The sequence below is a fragment of the Sphaeramia orbicularis genome, chromosome 17 (genome assembly GCF_902148855.1).
Source record: "Sphaeramia orbicularis chromosome 17, fSphaOr1.1, whole genome shotgun sequence".
In the NCBI taxonomy this organism is placed as follows: domain Eukaryota; kingdom Metazoa; phylum Chordata; class Actinopteri; order Kurtiformes; family Apogonidae; genus Sphaeramia; species Sphaeramia orbicularis.
Genome location: NC_043973.1, coordinates 33,118,826 through 33,137,730, shown reverse-complemented (window position 1 = coordinate 33,137,730; position 18,905 = coordinate 33,118,826). Strand labels below are relative to the sequence as shown.

The 18,905-nt window shown below is 38.7% G+C and overlaps 1 protein-coding gene across 9 annotated transcripts in view; it reads right to left on the bottom strand.

Moving 5' to 3' along the window:
• The window catches only part of asph (aspartate beta-hydroxylase), a 34,097-nt gene that overhangs the window by 9,175 nt on the left and 6,017 nt on the right, over positions 1–18,905 (bottom strand). The window contains exons 1-5 of one of the 9 annotated variants that reach the window (XM_030159642.1): positions 18,117–18,268; positions 13,765–13,926; positions 11,814–11,858; positions 9,795–9,863; positions 516–605 (exon numbers count right to left, since the gene is read on the bottom strand). In XM_030159642.1, the coding sequence (XP_030015502.1) occupies positions 516–605; positions 9,795–9,863; positions 11,814–11,858; positions 13,765–13,926; positions 18,117–18,144 (394 nt within the window). In that variant the 5' untranslated portion in view covers positions 18,145–18,268. Of the gene's footprint in view, positions 1–515; positions 606–9,794; positions 9,864–11,813; positions 11,859–13,764; positions 13,927–15,667; positions 15,837–18,116; positions 18,269–18,905 lie in introns of those variants that run through there. The other 8 variants (XM_030159638.1, XM_030159635.1, XM_030159640.1 and 5 more) reach the window with 8 other exon arrangements.

Here is an 18,905-nt window from a genome sequence, read left to right as displayed (position 1 = left end):
ACTTTCATATTCATTCAGTGCAGCAAAGACAATTATGAAGTTATCGCCTCCAATTTCAGTGTTTTATTTCTTTGAGTATGGCTCAAGTTTACGTAATAGCTGTGAGCATTTCAGATTCATCTGGACATTTATGTGCACAGAAGTTAATTTCCTTATTTGTGATCAGGTTGGTAAATTACTTTTCTCAACTGAGTGCAGTACATATTTCTAAGTGTACATGAGATTCTGAGCAGCTGAGGTTCCATACAGATTCTGCTATATGGGATGTTGAAGATGACTGACATTTTTTGCATTACTGCTTTTCTTCGGGATGCACTTTCAAAATGTCACTTTGGTGGTTTAGTGTAAATGAGAAGATGTTCCTTTTTTCAGACTTCAGTTACCATATATCACCTGTGTTCCCTTGTGATCTACCTTTACATGTTCCCATGAGATCTGTGTGTGTGTGTGTGTGTGTGTGTGTGCGTGTGTGTGTGTGTGTGCGCGTGTGTGTGTAATCAACCTGTCTGTTTTACCTTCTGGTGTGGGTTCAGGTTCAGGGGCCTCCACTGGGGCAGCTGCTTCCTCACTACGGGAAGTGACGACAACCACCTTCTCTTTGAGTCCTATATGGGGTTATGCACATGTTGAAGGCAGCAAACACACACATGTACAGTGCAGACATAGGATATGTAGTGTATACACACACACAGTATGTGAACTGTCACATTATGGACTGCACACACCTTTATGTATAGAGATGTGGTCAAAAGTTTTAGAACACATTTTTCCAGTTTTAGTAATATTTAAACAGTGAAATTGAGGAAAGGTAAAGAGCCTGAGACTACAAAAGTCCTTTCTTTTATCAGGACGCAAATAATGGATTAAAAATATAAGTTTTCTGCAGCAATGAAAGTAAATTTAATGTTCAAATTTGATGATTTTGATGATAACCTACAACCCACTTTATAAAAGTAGTTTTAGAGAAAAAAGGCAAAAAGGAACAGACACAACAGGTTTGGGACATTTGCACAAAAAGACCTTAAACGTTTTTCTATTGAGAGATATTAAAATGTGTTTTAACAGGTACATTTTTATGCCTTAAGACATTACACTTTGACATGTTAACGCAATACAAGTTGACATGGTAATGTGACTTTTCTGCTTGTACCCAATGAGGGACCGTGAATCAGGGCACCTTATATATTCATGAGGAGGGTTGCACAAAAGCAGTACTTTGTGTGTAAATTAATAATGTGGGCACATATGTACACGTTACAGGCACATACACAACAAAGGAAATGAAGTGTATGAAACACAAGCCAGAGCTGTTGCTCAGAAGAGTCTAAAGTTTCAGTGGAGAACAATGAATGATTCATATTAAAAAGGATTAGCACTGCATCATCTTGATTAAGCTGAGCCTAAATGCTGTATCTCACACTTCCTTTTAACTCTTATTGGAAGAATTGAACAACATACATTAGGTATTTTTTTGTTAAAACATGAAAATCGTACAGCTAAACGGGCAAACATACCCTTAACCCTCACTATAGTGTCATCTATTCGCAAGCGTCTCATCCACTATAACCTTTAAAAGTGTATATCTTCCCTTTAGACACCTACACTTCTAAAACTTTTGACCAATAAAGCACATATGTAGGTGATATTATCATTTATGCGCAGTAGATCAGATAGTGCTGCTCGACAACAAGGTGTGGATCTGATTTCTATTACATGTCAATCAAAATTATTGTTTTCCACTGGTGAAATCATTGACATAAAACAAACCATCAGTGAAAGGCAATGGGTTTCTTTTGCTGACTGAAAGAAATTTCACACACACACAAAGACTGTTAGCCTTCTGGGGCACAGAGTAACCACCAAATGTTGGATTTGCTCTTGTTTTAATAATTATTTTAGATTTATACAGTGTGAGATGTATTCTGTATTTAGTTTACTGGATGTGCTGGATATTAGATAGTAGATCAGGTACAGCAAAGGAAGGATGGAAGAGAATAAGCCACACATGGATCCAGAAACTTTATTGACAAAAGAAAAGTACACCTTTATGATTCCTATAAACCCTATTGTTTTCATAATCACTAAATATCCCCTCTCACGACTTCAGCAGCTACTATCCCCTGCACTTAGAGTCTATCTCCACTCATTTCCAACAATTCAGGCACACAGTGTCACACATCATAATAATCTGAACTAGTGCTGGCCAGTGGGTTCACCTTAGACCTTGCTGCAGTGACATAGACATGTGCTCCAGGGTCAGCATGTTTCTGGAAACACTCGACACACCCACAGGTTGTAGAGGTTATTTAGAGACTGAAAGACTTTTTACAGAACATTCCTTTCATTTGTCAAGATGATCCATCTTCTCTCAGTCAAACACAAATCGTACTCTTGCTTCAGTTCTCAGTTAACTAAACTAAGATTATCTAAACATTTCCTCATTACCTATGATGGTACACTTGGGAAAGTATAGGCTGCACATTTGAGATTTAAACCCACTTATTTCTTTAACCCCTCAACTGTATGAGTCAACAATGAAACTATTGCAGACAAATTCTTCATGTGGTTATTCATTTCCTTCTGGATTTAGACTAAAACCCTCTGCTCTACGATTGTGAATAAGTATAAAGAAGCCACGGACGAGAAACTTCAAAACAGGCCAGTATGAAGTTCAGATTTATAAACCAGGGGCCTTTTCAGTGCTGCAATGATCACTGATTCACATTGCCATGGGTACATTTTTGGTGTTAAAGACCTCAACCTCCACACACAGTCCTGTCTTTAAAAATGGCCAACTCTGCTTTTTTAATGATCAAGATATTCCTCTCAAGTTTGATTTCTTTATTTTCTGCCTTTGTCTGATTTGCCAGCTTTGCCTTTTTTCACCTTTTCTTTTCCTTTTCTGTGGTCCTCTTCCTCCTGGACCTTCTTTCCCTCCCCCTCTACTTTTTTCTCTGCTTTGTCCTCTTTCTCACCACCTCCTCCTCTCTTTAATTTGCTCTCCCTCCCCTCCACCTCCACCTCTTCTTCTTTCCCTTCATCCTTTTTCCCCTGCAGCTGTTTGGTTTTTTCCTTCCTCAGTTTTTCCAGGGCTTTCTCCATCTCTTCTTTTTCAATCTTCTCCTCTTCTTCCTTCAACCTGATGGCCACCCGTTCCTTCACTTTTGCCGATATGTCCTTCCTTCCCAGCTCCAGCTCCTTCTCCTCCTCCTCTTTGACCAGGATTTGTCTGACCTCAGCCAGGGCCAGCTTGGCGAGCTTCTTGGCCTCCATTCGTTCGTGGATGATGGCCAGCTGCTGTTTTAAGGCCTCTCGAAGCTTGAAACCCACATCTTTGGTTGGAGAACTCTCTGGGATGGAGGGGCAATAACACTCATTGGCGTTTCACCATTCATTAAAGGAGTTCATGGGACGAGGCCATGCTCAAATTCACACCAAGCATCAGACAGGCGAGTTCAGTTCAGTCAAACTAGTAAAAACCAGTTTCACACCACAGTCCTCTGACTCCTGTCAAATCACATTAACACTGTAGTGAACATGCATAAAATGGGTTTTACAACAGTTGCACGAGGGTTTTTATGGATTACTACTTCAGCTACTTCTGTAACCCTGCAACTGCACTTTTAGTATAGCTCAATTTGTAGTGCGTTTAGTATGTATACACTCCACCGTCTAGTCCACACAGGAACACAGCACGGCAACATGCAAATGCATGTCGATACCTTTTTTAGCTCCTCTCCTGTCTGCATCTCCAGGTTTCTCATCTGATATCACAGAAAACATACATAAATTAAAACTTTCTATCCCAACATGCAATACCTGCCTGATCGCAACAGTTGCATAAACTCAAATAATTCACCAAAAGGAGGTGATAAACTTAAGTCGACGACACATCAAATACCAGAGACGAAAACCTTCCTGTACAACCAAAGAGGCTATTAAAAGGGAAAGCAAAATGTGACATTGGGAAGTTAGATGAAGGTTCCTTTTTCCAAGCTGTTAACAGCAGTACCTATATGTAAAGAAATGAATATAGATCCACCTTTATGGTTGTCACCAGGGGTTTGATGAGTAATAATGAACTGAGGAGTAATGTCATAATTCTTCTCATCTGTTGTTTTACATGTGCTTCGTGGTTTTTTGTTAAATGTGCCTTTGGGAAAATATCCTGTCTCTGCTAGGTTGAACAAAATGTCTATATTAGTGTTGACAAGGAATTAACTGCTCCACCTTTGTGTGCATTCGAGGTTGATACAGCACCTAAGGGGTTAAAGTGCATAAAGAGTAAAATGCTAAAAATTCTAAAAAAAAAAAAAAAAAAAAAAAAAAAAAAAAAAATCAGCTGCATACTTTTTGATGGAATTTTACAAAAATATCTGTGTTCTGTTTTGCATTTTCTGTTTGGCAGCGTAAACCAGAGACAAAGTAAACATTTCCATATATGTTTGTCCAGAAAAAGGAGGGCTACAGTGGCAGTAAGAGCTTAGTGTACTGCTGTTTAAGAAAACACATGCAAATATAAAAAACCTAAACAAGTCAATTTGGCAAGCTACAGAAACTCAACACATGCAAATATAGTCCTGTACCTTTCTGCATTTGGCTGAGAGTATTAGCATGCATTGTCACATTGTTGGGGTTTTCTTAATTTGCTCTTTTTTTGTCTGTTAAGTTTGTTTTCTTACACAGCAGTGTGCCGGGTGTTCCCTGTCCCCATAGTGCATCATAGAAGACTCTCCTTAAAGTGACCGCTGTGGCATTTGACAGTTTAAAAAAAAAACAACAACCCCGCTTTAATAAGCAGGATTCATTGCTGAAGACAGAACAAGTCTAACCTGTTTCAGTCCAACGTAAATATTCCCTCAAGGCCTTTTGACACAGAAACACACACCCAGGCTGTCACATGCATAGGACAAAACACCTGCAGCTGATTCAGCATTTCATCATTATAAGTAGATCCCTGTGTAATTCAACAGACACTCCTGTTGCTGTGTCACTGTAAATGCTCTATCAGTGGTTCAGGTACACTCCTTTTAACCTCTGGCTATTACTAGAAGTGCTGCCATTCACACAGAAATAATCATTTCTCAACTGTGGATGTAAGAGACAACTGTTAGACTTCAAGGCTGCCAAGCACTGTTAGAGTAAGATGTCTGTTTATTACATTAAAGGGGAAATCAGAACAATGGAGCAGTTACAGTGATATACTGGAGCGGGGAAGAGGAATAATGCAGGTCCGCAAACACAATGAAGCCTGATTCCTGCAGAGTATAGGAGCACCTGAAGGACAGAGAGCACCACTGTAGCTCAGTATATACACAATATTGTTCTTGAGGCAAGTCCTAAAGCCATCAGTGACTAATATATGAAAGGTTCTATTTCTACTTAATTTCTACACCTGGAGGGTCTGCATACAAGAACATGTCCATACATGTGGCAACAAACGTATGGTCCATGGATGATCAAAAATCTGAGCTAAACGTCGACATTTGCAATGTACATTATGAGCTTCTTTTTTCCTCTATAGGAAGATATAGTCGGGGTGCAAATGAATAAAATGGCTTTGCGAAATGTTGGATCATTTTATAAACTGTATTTGAAGTAATGCATTCCCATCTTTTTCAGATTCTAAAAATCAAGGCTTTCATTCTAGTATTCTTCATTTTCAGAGTTAGGAATTGTCTGAGTTTTCTTGAAAATCTCAGAATTAAGAGGACTACATAGGCACTCAAAACTAAAAAAAAAAACAAGACTAAATACTCATTCACACTAAAACATACCAACATACTATTGAAAGCTTCACAGTTATAATAACCGGATCCCTGCACATTGAGATGCTCATGGCATGATCAATAATCTGAGCTGCACATGAAACTCTGAAGTGCATTGTATTTATTTACCCCTTCCTATACAGGAAAGTATGTTCCGCTTGACAGGTTTTAACTATCTGTGCCTTGAATTTGTCATCAGTAAACAGGTCTGGCAAAGTCCAAAATGTTCCAACAAACACATGAACATGTCCCTGCAAGGAGACACGCAATGTGTTACTGACAGAAACTACTGGCTCTCATCCTCAAGTGAGTGTGTTATGGTAAGAGTGCCATGGGAGAAGCTTCCTAGCACTAAATCAGCAACTCAATCGATCAGTTCTTTCTCACTGCAGTGGTCTGTCTCCCATGACAGTATGTCTTTGTGCAGAAAGTCAAAAGGTAGCTTGTTAACAGCAGTTTAAGACATCAGGAAGAGGAGGGGTGGGGTTACCCAGGTCAGTCTGCTATAGTACCACTACAACACATCCTGTGAAGATTCACCCCTAAATAAACCCGCATTTTTCCTGATTTCAACATATTATCCAAATGCACACAGTCTGAACACCAGGTAGGAGTGGGATCCAGGACAAAAAGCAAGAGTCTTAGATGTGCCAGAAATTTAGAAAAGTACAAATCCATGCTTGTAGTCCAAGTGTCCCGAGTAAATGTGTTCCAGATCAGTTTTTTAGGCATGCAGCGATGGGAAAAGACGAGGGACAGCAAAAACCAAGCTGTCAAAGTGCAAATCACCCTTGCATTTTTGTTTATTGGATTGCTGGCTATTTGCAACAGATTTGTGCAGAAAATCAGTTATAAATAGATTCTTAAAAAAAAAAAAAAAAAAAAAATCAACAAAAAAAAATAAAAAATTGAGAGCTTAAAAAATGTTCCTGAGTATCATCAGACCAAATCCCAGCACAGAAATCGACATCATGGAAACTCCTTCAAAAAGGATTTAACTCTCAAGATTCTGCTGATAGAAGTACGCAGGTTGTCAAGTTTTAGAAGGTTACAGTAGGTGGAATCCAGGATGGGTAGGGCCCAAAGCACAAGGCTAACTGCTGTATTTATCTTCAAGGCTAGTGGCTGGTTCAAGTGCCAAACGCTGTGAAACATCTCCCAGACACTAAAGCCTGGTCTGTTTGACAGGGGCCCTGTAAAGTTGAAGAACAAAGTGGAACTGAGGATAACTGGGCTGTTGCTATTGGTTATGGAGGCCAACTATGACAATCTTCTGCCCCTGATTTCCATCATCCTTTGCTCCTCTTCTTCTCACATGAACTTCATCGTCATCCTCCTCATCCTCATCCTGCAGCTCCAGGTCTCTTCTTGAGCCACTGCGCTGCTCTTCTTCCTGGTCCTCCTCCATTGGCTCCAAGGGGTTAATCAGACCGTACAGGAAAGTGAAGAAACCATTTAACCAATCAGAGCCGCCCTCCTCCACTTCTTCTAACCAATCCAGAATCTTGGATTCACCCTGACCATCGCCCTCACTGGTCAGGCCTACGCAAACAAGAGGAGGGGGTGGGGGGAGGGATGGAGGCGGGGGTGGATGGAGGGGAAGTGTGGGTGTACAACAAATTGACGTGAGAGAGACGGGGTCGGGGAGTGGAGAAAACTAATAGCAAAAAGGCAGGTGGAAGTAAAGTTGGAGCCGAATAAAATGAAGAGGATGATGAAATGAAAGAGCAGAGGAGGAAAGAGGGAGGGAAAGAACAGGAGAAGGTAAGAAGTTTTAAGCGTAGGTTAGGCAGCGAGGGATCTACTCAGACTATATAAATACTGTATATATAAGCAGGTAGTCAGGACGTCTCCACATGATCACCAGCAAAATGTAGCTTTTATACTAAACTATCGATGCTGCCTAACAAGACACTGAGTGGTTTAGTTTAAACCAACAGTGATTTTCTTTAGAATTAAATCAGATCGTTCTGTTTGATGAATCATAATGAAAGAGGTGTTTTGATGAAGTTTATTTAATAATGGGGCTACTGATCATGTGTAGACAGTCAGAACCAGACAGAAATAGGTGTCAGATACAAAACTACAAGGACACATGGTAGAGCTCATACTTCTGCAAGAGTGACTTTAAGTCTTTGCCTGTCGGCCAGGGATGGGCTTCATACATTTTTGAGCTGTAATTTAAATCATATGTCTTATATTGTAACATTAGCTAAAAATGTGAAAGTTTTGGCCAAAGTGTGAACAGTAAATAGCAAAAAAAATTGCAGCAGCACAACTGTCTGTCTGTGCATGTTTGGACCTTTTAATTAAAAAGGACAGAATATGTACACTGAATAAAAATGTTAAGTTAGCTACTTTTTACTGGCTTACCCAAATGTTTAACATGTTTGTGCTTACTTCAACATCCCATAACTTAAAAGAGTGAAGCCATTATATGTATGCGACCACTCTACATTTAAAAATATTTTCTTTCAGTTGCGCTCAAATCCAATAAAGTTAAGGAAGCAATGAAGCAGAGGCTAAGGAGAGAAAGCATGGAGATAAAAAAGACTTCTTTGAATAAAAACAAAACAAAGATGCATTAGAAGGCTTAAGAGTGTGTTGGGAAGATGCACTACAGTAAAAGGTTTGGGGACAGAGTTACAAACTATGTACTTATAATAAAGAACATTATCATGATTATCATTATCAATAGACATAATACTATTTATGAAGACCACTGAGCTAAAAAATAATCTGAATATTATTTTCATGCTGAAGATGACCTCTGTACAAAGTAGTAAAACATACCAAACTGGAATGAAGGTCAATATAACAGCAATTCTTGTGATAGAGCAGAGAAAAGGAGTTCAGCTTACCGCAAAAATTAATAAAAACAAAATCTGACACTGTCAGAAATAAGCCATATTTGAGGTTCAGTTTAACAGTTTCCCACTTTTTAGTAAAGTCAAAGTCATAGACCTTTCATGATAAAAATATATATCTATATAAATAAAGCTGTCTTATACAAAGTTAACTTTCATTGTAGCATGAATTAGCTCAAATACATAATGATGTTATTGTGTCTTTGAGTTTGGAACCTCCTTGAAAAAATAGACCTTACTTGAGTACACGTATGGTCCAATAACAGACCACATTACATATCAACATGACTTTTGGAGGCTGGTAATTTGTAAACATCCAAACACAACATTATTCAACCAAACAGATTGATGTCAACCTCTAACATAAAGGAATCATAAAATGTAAAGAACACAAATGGGGAGCTTGAGGATACAAACTTGAAGCTAAAACTTAAAAAGAGAACTTTTCCTAACAAGAGATTGGAGTAGAGAAAGTAATTCAGAATAAGAAAGCCAACACAAAAGTCCCTTATACACTGACATGTTCTTACCCTAAAACATGTTCTGTAGGACAAATGAATGACTGTTTTGATTAATGAAAAACAACTTTAAGGTTTGTCCCGCATCTGTGACCCAACATGTCGAAATTCATCACCATATGTATAATGTGTGCAAAAATGGTTATATTCCGATTAAGGACAGAAAAACATGTCTTCACCTTCGACGAACCTCATTAATTCCATCTGTTAATATCACTTCAGTGAGGACCTTCTGCAGATCGCCTTTCTTTTTGGAATATGTGGCCCATGAGATTTTAAGATAAAGACTAAATTCCTAACTGCTGAGTGGAGAGACTCAGTGGTATGTTTGTTGGATTCATTTAGTTAGATACCCTGAAAACAGCTCTATAAAAGTTATTATTATCATCATTAATATTGTTATTGTTGTTTCAGTCAACTGTTTGATTGTGAGTCATGCAAAAGAAACCCAGATTGCCTTTTAACATAAATCACACACACATGCCATTTGGTGCCTGCAGAAGAAATCAGAGCTGTCCCACATCTGTGTATCATGCGGATCTTATTCCAAATATATTTCCACACTGTACATATCCCTTGATTTCCTAATGCAGGGCACAGATAGCAACATTGGATACAAAATTTGACACAAATCAACTTGCCTAGCAGAACTTTAGCATCCTCCACATCAAAATCGCCGTCGCCATCTGTATCGTATGCCACCAGTTTACCTAGAGTAGTGACAAACGCACATGTACACTTACTGTCTGATCTTTGTAGAGGATTGGATTTGCATGCATCATTAAACATAGAACAGAACAGACATAACAAACAAATAGTAAATGCACCAAGCTTGTGAGGGACTGGTCATCTATTACTCATGCATGGCCATCATCACAAGTGTTAAAATCTTGGTGGATTTCCTTAAAGATGGAGATGCAGGACAGACAGTTAAGACCAGGCATCTACAGCTATTGCTGGGAAATCTGATACAAAAAGTACTAATACAACATTGTGGGACACCAGTATGTTGTTTTTTTTAATGATGTTATCTACAGTGCAACTACAAAAGAGAATGGGGTGGATCTAAACCATTTGAGACCTGGCACAGGGGCCTGTATCATAAAGCGAGGCGCACGGATTCAGGATCTCTTTGCGTCACCCAACAATCACACTACTAGCATAAGTTTGGAGCTCATCAACTTGCTTTGCCAACCCAGGGTTTCTGATTCTAATTATGAGTGTGTTCACGTAAAAGGGGTGGCTCCATATTTGTGACTAATAGCAAACATGGACAGGTCCGGAGCTGCTTATTTTCCACATGAAAACAAACCTGTAACGGGAAACAGATCTGAGGAATTAAAAAACATAATTACAGGCTAAAAGAAACAACTGCTGCAGCTAAAACTGTCAGAGGAACTTGACAACAGACAGTGAGAATCTGTAAAGATATGTATTCTTATCAATATACCTACTTCCTCCAGATCTGACTAGAACTACAGTTGTGGATTTCATCAAATTAATGTCTTGCTTCAATGTATTCTACATATTCCTGTGATGTGACAATTTTAGCCTTTGTCTCTCTATTTTGATATTGTTTTAAGAGTCTGCGAACAAATAAAGAACAAATACAAAAATAAAATTCAAGCCAATAAGTGGGCTTACTGTCAAATCTTCAAAGTTGGCAAGTACAAGGCTAAATATTCCATTATTATACTAAAGAAAAACCTTTTAGACAGCATCTAAAATCTGTCTAAGAGACCCTCCCACTACATGCACAGTCCACACCCTTCAGTGGGAGGCAATTTTAAAACACAACCTCTGACATAACCTGCTCCAAAGCAGTTTAGTTGATAAGTTACCATAGTGATTTCCCTCCTTAAGAAATAAACCACCTTTGTGATACTGAAAACCCAAGGTTGAATCAGAAGTTGCTTCTCTACATCACTTAATTTTGCTTTATGATACAGGCCCGTGGAAACTTCAGCTAAATGAAGAGGACAGTTAAAAGGGGGAGGGGTCTCTTGAAAATACAACGATGGCTTCTGAAGGGGATTCTAAGTCAGGGTTCCTACACATTTTTCAGTTTCAAAATTCTATTTTTCCCCAACACTCCGAATATTTCTGACCACAGTGGTCATCTAGATGTTTGTTACGCAGATAATACATTTAAACTTCTATTTTTGGGGTCAGACAACCACTCTGGGAGCCATGCTTTTGCCTGTGCACATAGCTTACATTTGCCACATGTTGGACAAGATTGCATCTACTTTTCTTTCCCTTAGCCAACAAAGCTTCATATTTGGGGCTCAGCTCAGCTCTCAGAAGACAGGTTCTTCCCAGGTGTAGAGGCAGCTCTGAGTGCTCAGCTGCTTCACATAATTATATTAAAAAGACTCTGGCTGGGATCAATTTTTAGAAGACCCAAACTTTATTTTACAAATAGAGAACTGGAGCTGTAATCTGGAAGGATCTCTCTCCATACTTTGCCCAAAATATGGAATTTGACTTTTGTCATTTCCAGTTCTATATGTGGAGGAACCCTTATAAATAGAGCTGCACCCATCTCAGTCAGTTTTTATTCTGTTCACTTTAGGTTCAGACTGGTGCATCCCCATTTACAAAACAAGGATGATATATGTTAATGTGTGTAAAAACATAGTACACCCTGAGTTCTTTACCTTGCAAGGCCTCAGACAGGTTAATTTGAAAGCCTTTAGCCTTATCTGCATGCAAAACACAATACAAACAATAGGAATTACAGAGTCATTGAGAAAGAAGAATCATAATTCATCCATTAACAGCAGAAGAAGAAAGTAGTACAAAAGACAGTGGCATTAGCTGTGCAAATTAGTCAATGTATCAATGAACATACATGCATTAGAGTAAGGGATGGGAATTGAGAAGAATTTTTCCGATTCCATTATCAATTTTGCTTATCGATCCGATTCCTTATCAATTCTCATTGGCTGAGGGAATAAAAGACTGCAAACGGGTTTGTTTGCATTAATTGTCTATTAGATTTCCATCTCTGCACAGAAAATATAACATATACAGTATGCACAAATAATAACAACAGATGACGCCGGGCCCGGTTCAGAGTGGGGGTGTGGGGGTGTCACACCATATGACTGTACAAAGTGAAAGTGAAACTTAAGATGCTTTACTAATTCCTCTATGTCTCCAGCTGTTGCGCACCTCATTTTCCTATTCCTTACCTGTAGAAACTTTTATTTGAGGGGGCTGGAGGTTTGTTGGAATCGATAAGCAGAATCGTTAAACAAGCAGGAAAAACAATTCCAAGGAATTGAGCAACTGGGAACCGGTTCTCTATTCCCATCACTAATATGAGTTGACCTCCAGTGAATAGGCGTGGACATGCTACATTCCAGTGACACAGAAATAAATTAATGAAGTTCCACGTAGTTTTTGTTTCCTCTTAAGATTCTTCATGAAAAGGTTATTGTATGCAAAAGTCTTATTGTTAAAAAACAAGCAAGATTAAAGTAATGATACTGAAGTTTGCTGATATGTTTGGGGGATTCATCTGCAGGCATTAACAGGTAGCTAATCTGCATATTATTTTCCTATGCAATGGTTTTAATGCCAATGGGAAAGCAGGAGAAAAGTAAAGATTGTCATTAAGTTGGTGGTAATGACAAGTGAATACAAGCTGTGGTGCCGTTTTTGGGTGAGTGGTTAAGAGTTCCTAATCAGAGCTTTAAAGGGTTATTTTCTGAAGTGTGATTGTATGAGGTACTTATCCATAGTCAATGTGCAAAAAATATATGGTGTTCATCACAACTCTGGTATGGAGTAAGTGTACACTAATCAGTAAACTACTATTGAAAAAAATTGTTTCATCTATCTATAAAAAAAACAACAAAAAAAAACGAAAAACTGTATGCTATATTTATTGATTTTTTAAAACCAGTCTTATTTCATCATAGGCAGATCTTGATAGGCATGGAGATGATTACCCATTTATAATTCATTAACTTTGTGGTAATGTTGGAGGAAATGACACTATCCAAATACGCCCAAGTTGAACAGCCATTGCACAACAGTTTTTAACTTGTTCTTCTAGTAAAGATAAGCAGCAGCACTGTTAACTAGGTTACAGATGAGGTAACAACCAAAGCTGAGGTCAAGCATTTACAAATGGCACCAAATGCAACATTACACACTCTGCCACTCAGTTCTTGCTATTGTGGTACCCTCAAGATAATGGTAAGGATGGTTTAACGGTCAGACAGATGACAAATGAAAGAAGAGGATATACCATTTAGTTTGTGTTACTTTATTACTTTTAAAAAGGACACTTTTAAAAAGGTCAGGACTAAAATGTAACACACCAGTCACAGAGTACATAAATATATTAAGAAAGAGGCTTGTTGTCAAAAGAGTCTGGTGGTTTTGAAGAGAGCAGAACAACAGCTTTACATCTTTGTCAAAAAGTAGAGTCTTCAATCTACTGTAGCCAATAGAGCGACTATGGATAATTACCTCATAAATGTCCAGAGTAACCCTTTAAGTAAAAAAGAAAGGGCTACTAGAGAAAGGAAATGCTGTCATATTCACATATAGATGCTTTCATATAAATTTGTGTAGTTTTTCACAACATGTACTCACCAAGGACCCCCTGGTAGTCAACAAGGTCAAAGTAAACCACGGCTACAGATGTCCAGACTCCCAGCAGGGCCAGGACGATGAACCAGGTAAAGAAACTACCGCCGCTTGACCCAGAGTCTGCCTTCTTCCCATTCTTATTGGCTGCCTGGGATTTGGTACCATCTGCAACACAAAGGCAGGATATGATGTCAGTATGTGCAGATAATACTCAAATTTGACTTGGAGCATTTTCAAGGTCAGTGTTACATTTCCTCACAAACTTCTGACACAGTATCACAGATAATCCAGTCCACACAGAACATCATTTAAAAAAACAAGCAGGGCTGCAACTGATGTTGATTTTCATTTCATCATCATCATTTGAATGTCATCTTATGATAAACCTACAGTTCAGCCTGTAAGATGTAAAAACAGAGCAATAAGGTAAATGTATTTTCAGAGGTTCAATTTGTTTTATGCTGGTGGGCATGTGAAGTGGGAACCTGAAGGTATTGTCTGAGACTCTAAAAGCTGTCCGTGAGTGTTTAGAGACCAGATGAATTCTGCTTTTGTTCACAACCTGGACAGACTCAGTGTTTTTCTGTTTAGAACTGTTTGGCCCACACCAACTGCAGTTAACAAAAAACACATTGACTCAATTAAAAGATCAGAGACTTAACATTTCAGAAACTGAAGATAGACATAACTTTTTAAATGTATAATAGTATGTGTGTGCCTGTGTAGTGTTAGCTGGTAAATGCAGTTATGCTGTTGCATAATCAACAAAAACAACCACACATGTTAAGCCATTTGCAATGATCACGCTCTTTATTATTTCTAACATCTTTCTAAGCCACCATGTTACTCTACTTCTTCCAGAACGGATGAAGTATCAAGTTGACATATTTCAACAAATTTGCATGCATTTTCCATTTGCTGCATCTGTAAAATTGGCTCTGGGAAAAGAAGCAGTCGAGGGAATGGAAACAGAAAAATAAACACATCCAAAGAGCATTGGGTGAGAAGCTATTCCGGGATAGATGATATCCATCAATGCATGATGGGAAAAAAATAGAGGCAGAGAGAATGAACAGGTGTTGCAGTGCACTACATGGTACAAGGTCATACTGAGACACACTCAGGGGCATAGCTGAAATTACAACATTACTTAGACTGATTCTTTTTATATGGAGTTCAGATAAAGACAGGAAATGTCATCTCAAGTCAGACAATATGCATCTACAATACAATAACTAATTCATTGCTACTCAGTGTTTAATTAATAGTCATGAGTTTTCCAGTCCAGATACAAGACCAAAAGCCACCCTCAAGCTGAAATGCGTGCAAGTGTGACATTTAGTTTCCCTCTCATGCTTTGTGCTCTATATTGTTCTGCCAACTTAACATTAATATAAGACTCCACAACAAGGGGAGGGATTCTTCTTTGTTTATTATCTTATCCCAGTCAGCTGAGTCTTCAGAGAGTTGACCAATACCAATCTGGACCAAAGTCTCCCAAAGTGGACATGAATGTGGGTCAAAGGTACTCACACTTCACAATCTCAGTGGAAACAGGTACTATAATAATTAAGACTTATTATAGGGACTTTACATAAATATTAGCAATATCACCTTCAACATATGGATACATTTACATTATAGGAGACCTTTCATAAATAATTTGTACATCATTTTATGGCATGCATATCCTTGATAACTAAAAAATTTAAATAAAGAAAAACTAAAATAAAACTAGCCTATGTATGCACCACTGAAACTGATGATAACATAACTAATACCTCTGATCCCTTTTTACAGCACTAGACATTCAGGTCTTTGCATCTTTCTGTCCTGAATCCAACCAGGCCTCAACAATGACCTCCATTCTGCTTCGTCCTTCCCTTAAACCAATGCGCCCCCTCACCTTGGGTTTCCCCAGCTATCACCGTAGGGATGGTTGTGACGACAGGAGAGGTGGTGGACTCGACCAGGGTCGCTGGATCACCCATCCCTGCGACTGACGCCCTGTCTCGCCAAATAATGGATAACAGCTCAAGTGTCTTAGCAGAAACCATTCAGTCTGAGCTCTGGCAGAAGAGCAGCTCTACCTCTCCGTTCGTCTTGTTGTCCCTCCCTCTTTCTGTGCTGATTGTTTCCTGCTCTACTGTCAGTCATCCTCCCTTTTTTCTCTCAGCCCGATATGGCTCTGGAGGTCCAGTCAGAGTTATTTATAGTTCCGTTAGACCAGCTGGCCTTGACACACACTCACACAGCTGTCAACATCACTGCCTGGCTGAAAAGACACTAGCAGCTTCACCTCTACAACATATCAAGTCATACGTTTTTATTTACCTTATTTTTATTTACAATTTATTTATTTTTATTTAAGAGGATTTCGTTTTGTAAGAGTGTAGTGGTGAACATAAGTGATGATTTATTTCTCATCATACTTTATACATCAGTTCAGTATGAGTTTTGTACAATGGAAGGAAAAAGGGAACAAAACACACAAATACACGTGAACGTTTCTTAACTGTATTTCAATTATGTTTTGAGTTTGGTGAAAGTTGACGTTTTAAACCTAGTATTGTGTAGTCATGAGGTAGTTGGTACTAAAGCTTTGGAATATGAAAAACATCCATCTAGATAGCTTGGTCTGTGAAACATCAAAAAATGAGAAATCAGAGAATAACCACTAATAACTTATTACAATGAGCTTGACTATTTGCCTCTCTAAATTATCTTTGTTTCATCTTGGAATATATCAGTCAAGATGGAGTGCTTAATCTATGAGTTGAATTTGTCCAAGACATCTTCCAGTTATTTTTTCATTAAATAAACTAAGAGTATCATTGAAGTCCTGAAAATGTATAAAGTGTAAAATTCAATATGTAATAATAAATTGCTCTTTCCATGTGAATTTTATATACTTAACCACTTACTGAATTTACAAAAATGTGCTGTATTGTTGCACGTCATTATCTGGATCTGAAATTACCAATATTTGTACAGCCAGTACTTTTACAAATGTCAATCATGGAGGATTAAGGCTGCATAGGAACGTTCCCCCCTGAAGAACAGAAATCCATCACTTCTCAGCTATGTCAGCCATTTTTATGAGTCTTTCTTAGGCCTGAGGCATGAACCCCTCCTCCACACGAATAGTGAAGCTGGGCAGGTTATTACTTTGCAGCTGATTGTTCCTGTGCACAACAGGTGATACAAAAATCAAAAACTCAAGTCTAAAACGTAAATCAAACCTAAAACACGGCTGTTGTCAACTGGCGTGCACAGGCAAAACTCGAAAGCCTTAGCTTAAAGAGAAAATAGGTAAATGGTTTTACCAGAGACTGCATACTGAGCCCTTGGTTTTAGGCTTTGGCAAGTGCATATGATCACAGGATGCACATTAAAATAAATCTAAACTAATCCTCATCCAACAAGTGTGAATCAAGTTTATGGATACAGGATATTTTTAGGTGCAGCAAAAATCAACCTGCTGTTAGGGACTAGAGACTTGCACAGCTGCCTTTTGTAACAGCCAAGTGGCCACAGGGCTGGTACTGTTTTGTGAGAGTTCAACAAGAAATTCTGGTTCATACTGTACATTCATGTCATCGTTAGGGCTATTTCTCCTCCTAAAATGTCAATAGCCTGATGCTTTACAAGCGACATTTATGTTACATAAACAACAATAAACACCTCAATTGCAGTGGTGAAAGAAGGCTTAAGATCCTTCAAGTAAAAGGGCTAATACCACACTGAAAATACTCCTCAAGTTGTGCTGCTGTCCTGTGAGAACCATGGATCTCTGTATAGTCAGGTTTTCATGAGCTCAGCAATGTGACAATGCACTTCCTATATTATCCAAGGGGATCTTCAAAGGGTTTATTTATCAGAATGAGGTAAAGAATGTTCAACTCAACTTGTAAAAGAAACACTTTATCTGTCAGTCTGTCACAAGTGTGGAGAGACGTGGTTTTCTCTGGATGGCAAGGATAGGGGGAAAAATTGTCTGAAAAATAACCAAACCTGTCTGATGCATGTAGGACTAAAAAGTGTGATACTTGCCTCTGAAAGAAGCAGAGTAGAAGTTGGGAAGATCTTGAGGGCAAACTTTCCACACCAGTTAAATACATAAAAGTCAGCGTCTAATTATAGCTGCTTCTAATAAACATGCAATGAACAACCTTTTGCCCAAGTTAAATCCAAAATATCACACAGTATTGATGCAAATCTCAGTCAAAATCTACAATAGCACATGCTAATATGACACACCTCACTTACAGGCTAGCCCAGAGAGCAGCCTGCCAACTCTGCCACGCACACCATCAGAAAACCATGTGTAGAAACATAAGCATGCATTAACGTACCACTCTGTTCTGTAGACTCCATGCTCATATAACCAATGCAAAATTCACACACATGCACACACAAACACACGTCGACTCTTCTTTTCCAAACAAAAGGAAAACCCCCTCTGCTCAGTCTCTTCACTCTGACATTCAGTACACATTGTTCAGGCTGAGTAGCTCCTCTTAGGTCTTATGTAAGCGCTGCTATGCACCGCCTTCTTTAAAAATCACAACCTCTTCCCTTAGGGACTTTTAACATAGATGCTAGCTCACATATACATACATGGAGCTCATGTGGGGGTTTGTACCTCCTCATACCATTAAGCGCATTCCGCTCAGCAGCACACATTCGCTGACCTTCGACACAATCACCTCTGACCCCAAACAACTTTTAAACATTTGCTTTGAAAAGTGCAACCAGACAGAAATAAGGAGAAACAGCTGTGAGTGTACCAGCTCAGCAAGATAACTTATCCACACTCTGTATCACACTATGTAGTGATTGCTACACACATTGAGTATTCTACTGATTTGGTAATCTAAAAAAGGCATTTAGTATAGCAATATTAGAAGGGGAAAACAAGATATCTCTCCAATCAACTGGCTGGTTTCCTTTTTGGAAAAAAAAAATAGGGATGCATCACTCCACTGAGTGAACATCAACAATGGCTAATTGCCAACTTTTTGACTGTCCTTGGAAAATAAGATGGCATTCACTGGTGGTAATACTGACCTGTTTCTGTTGCACTGAAGGCTTCCTGTCTGATGACTGACAACTCAGCCACCGCATCTGACTGCAGCCAGACT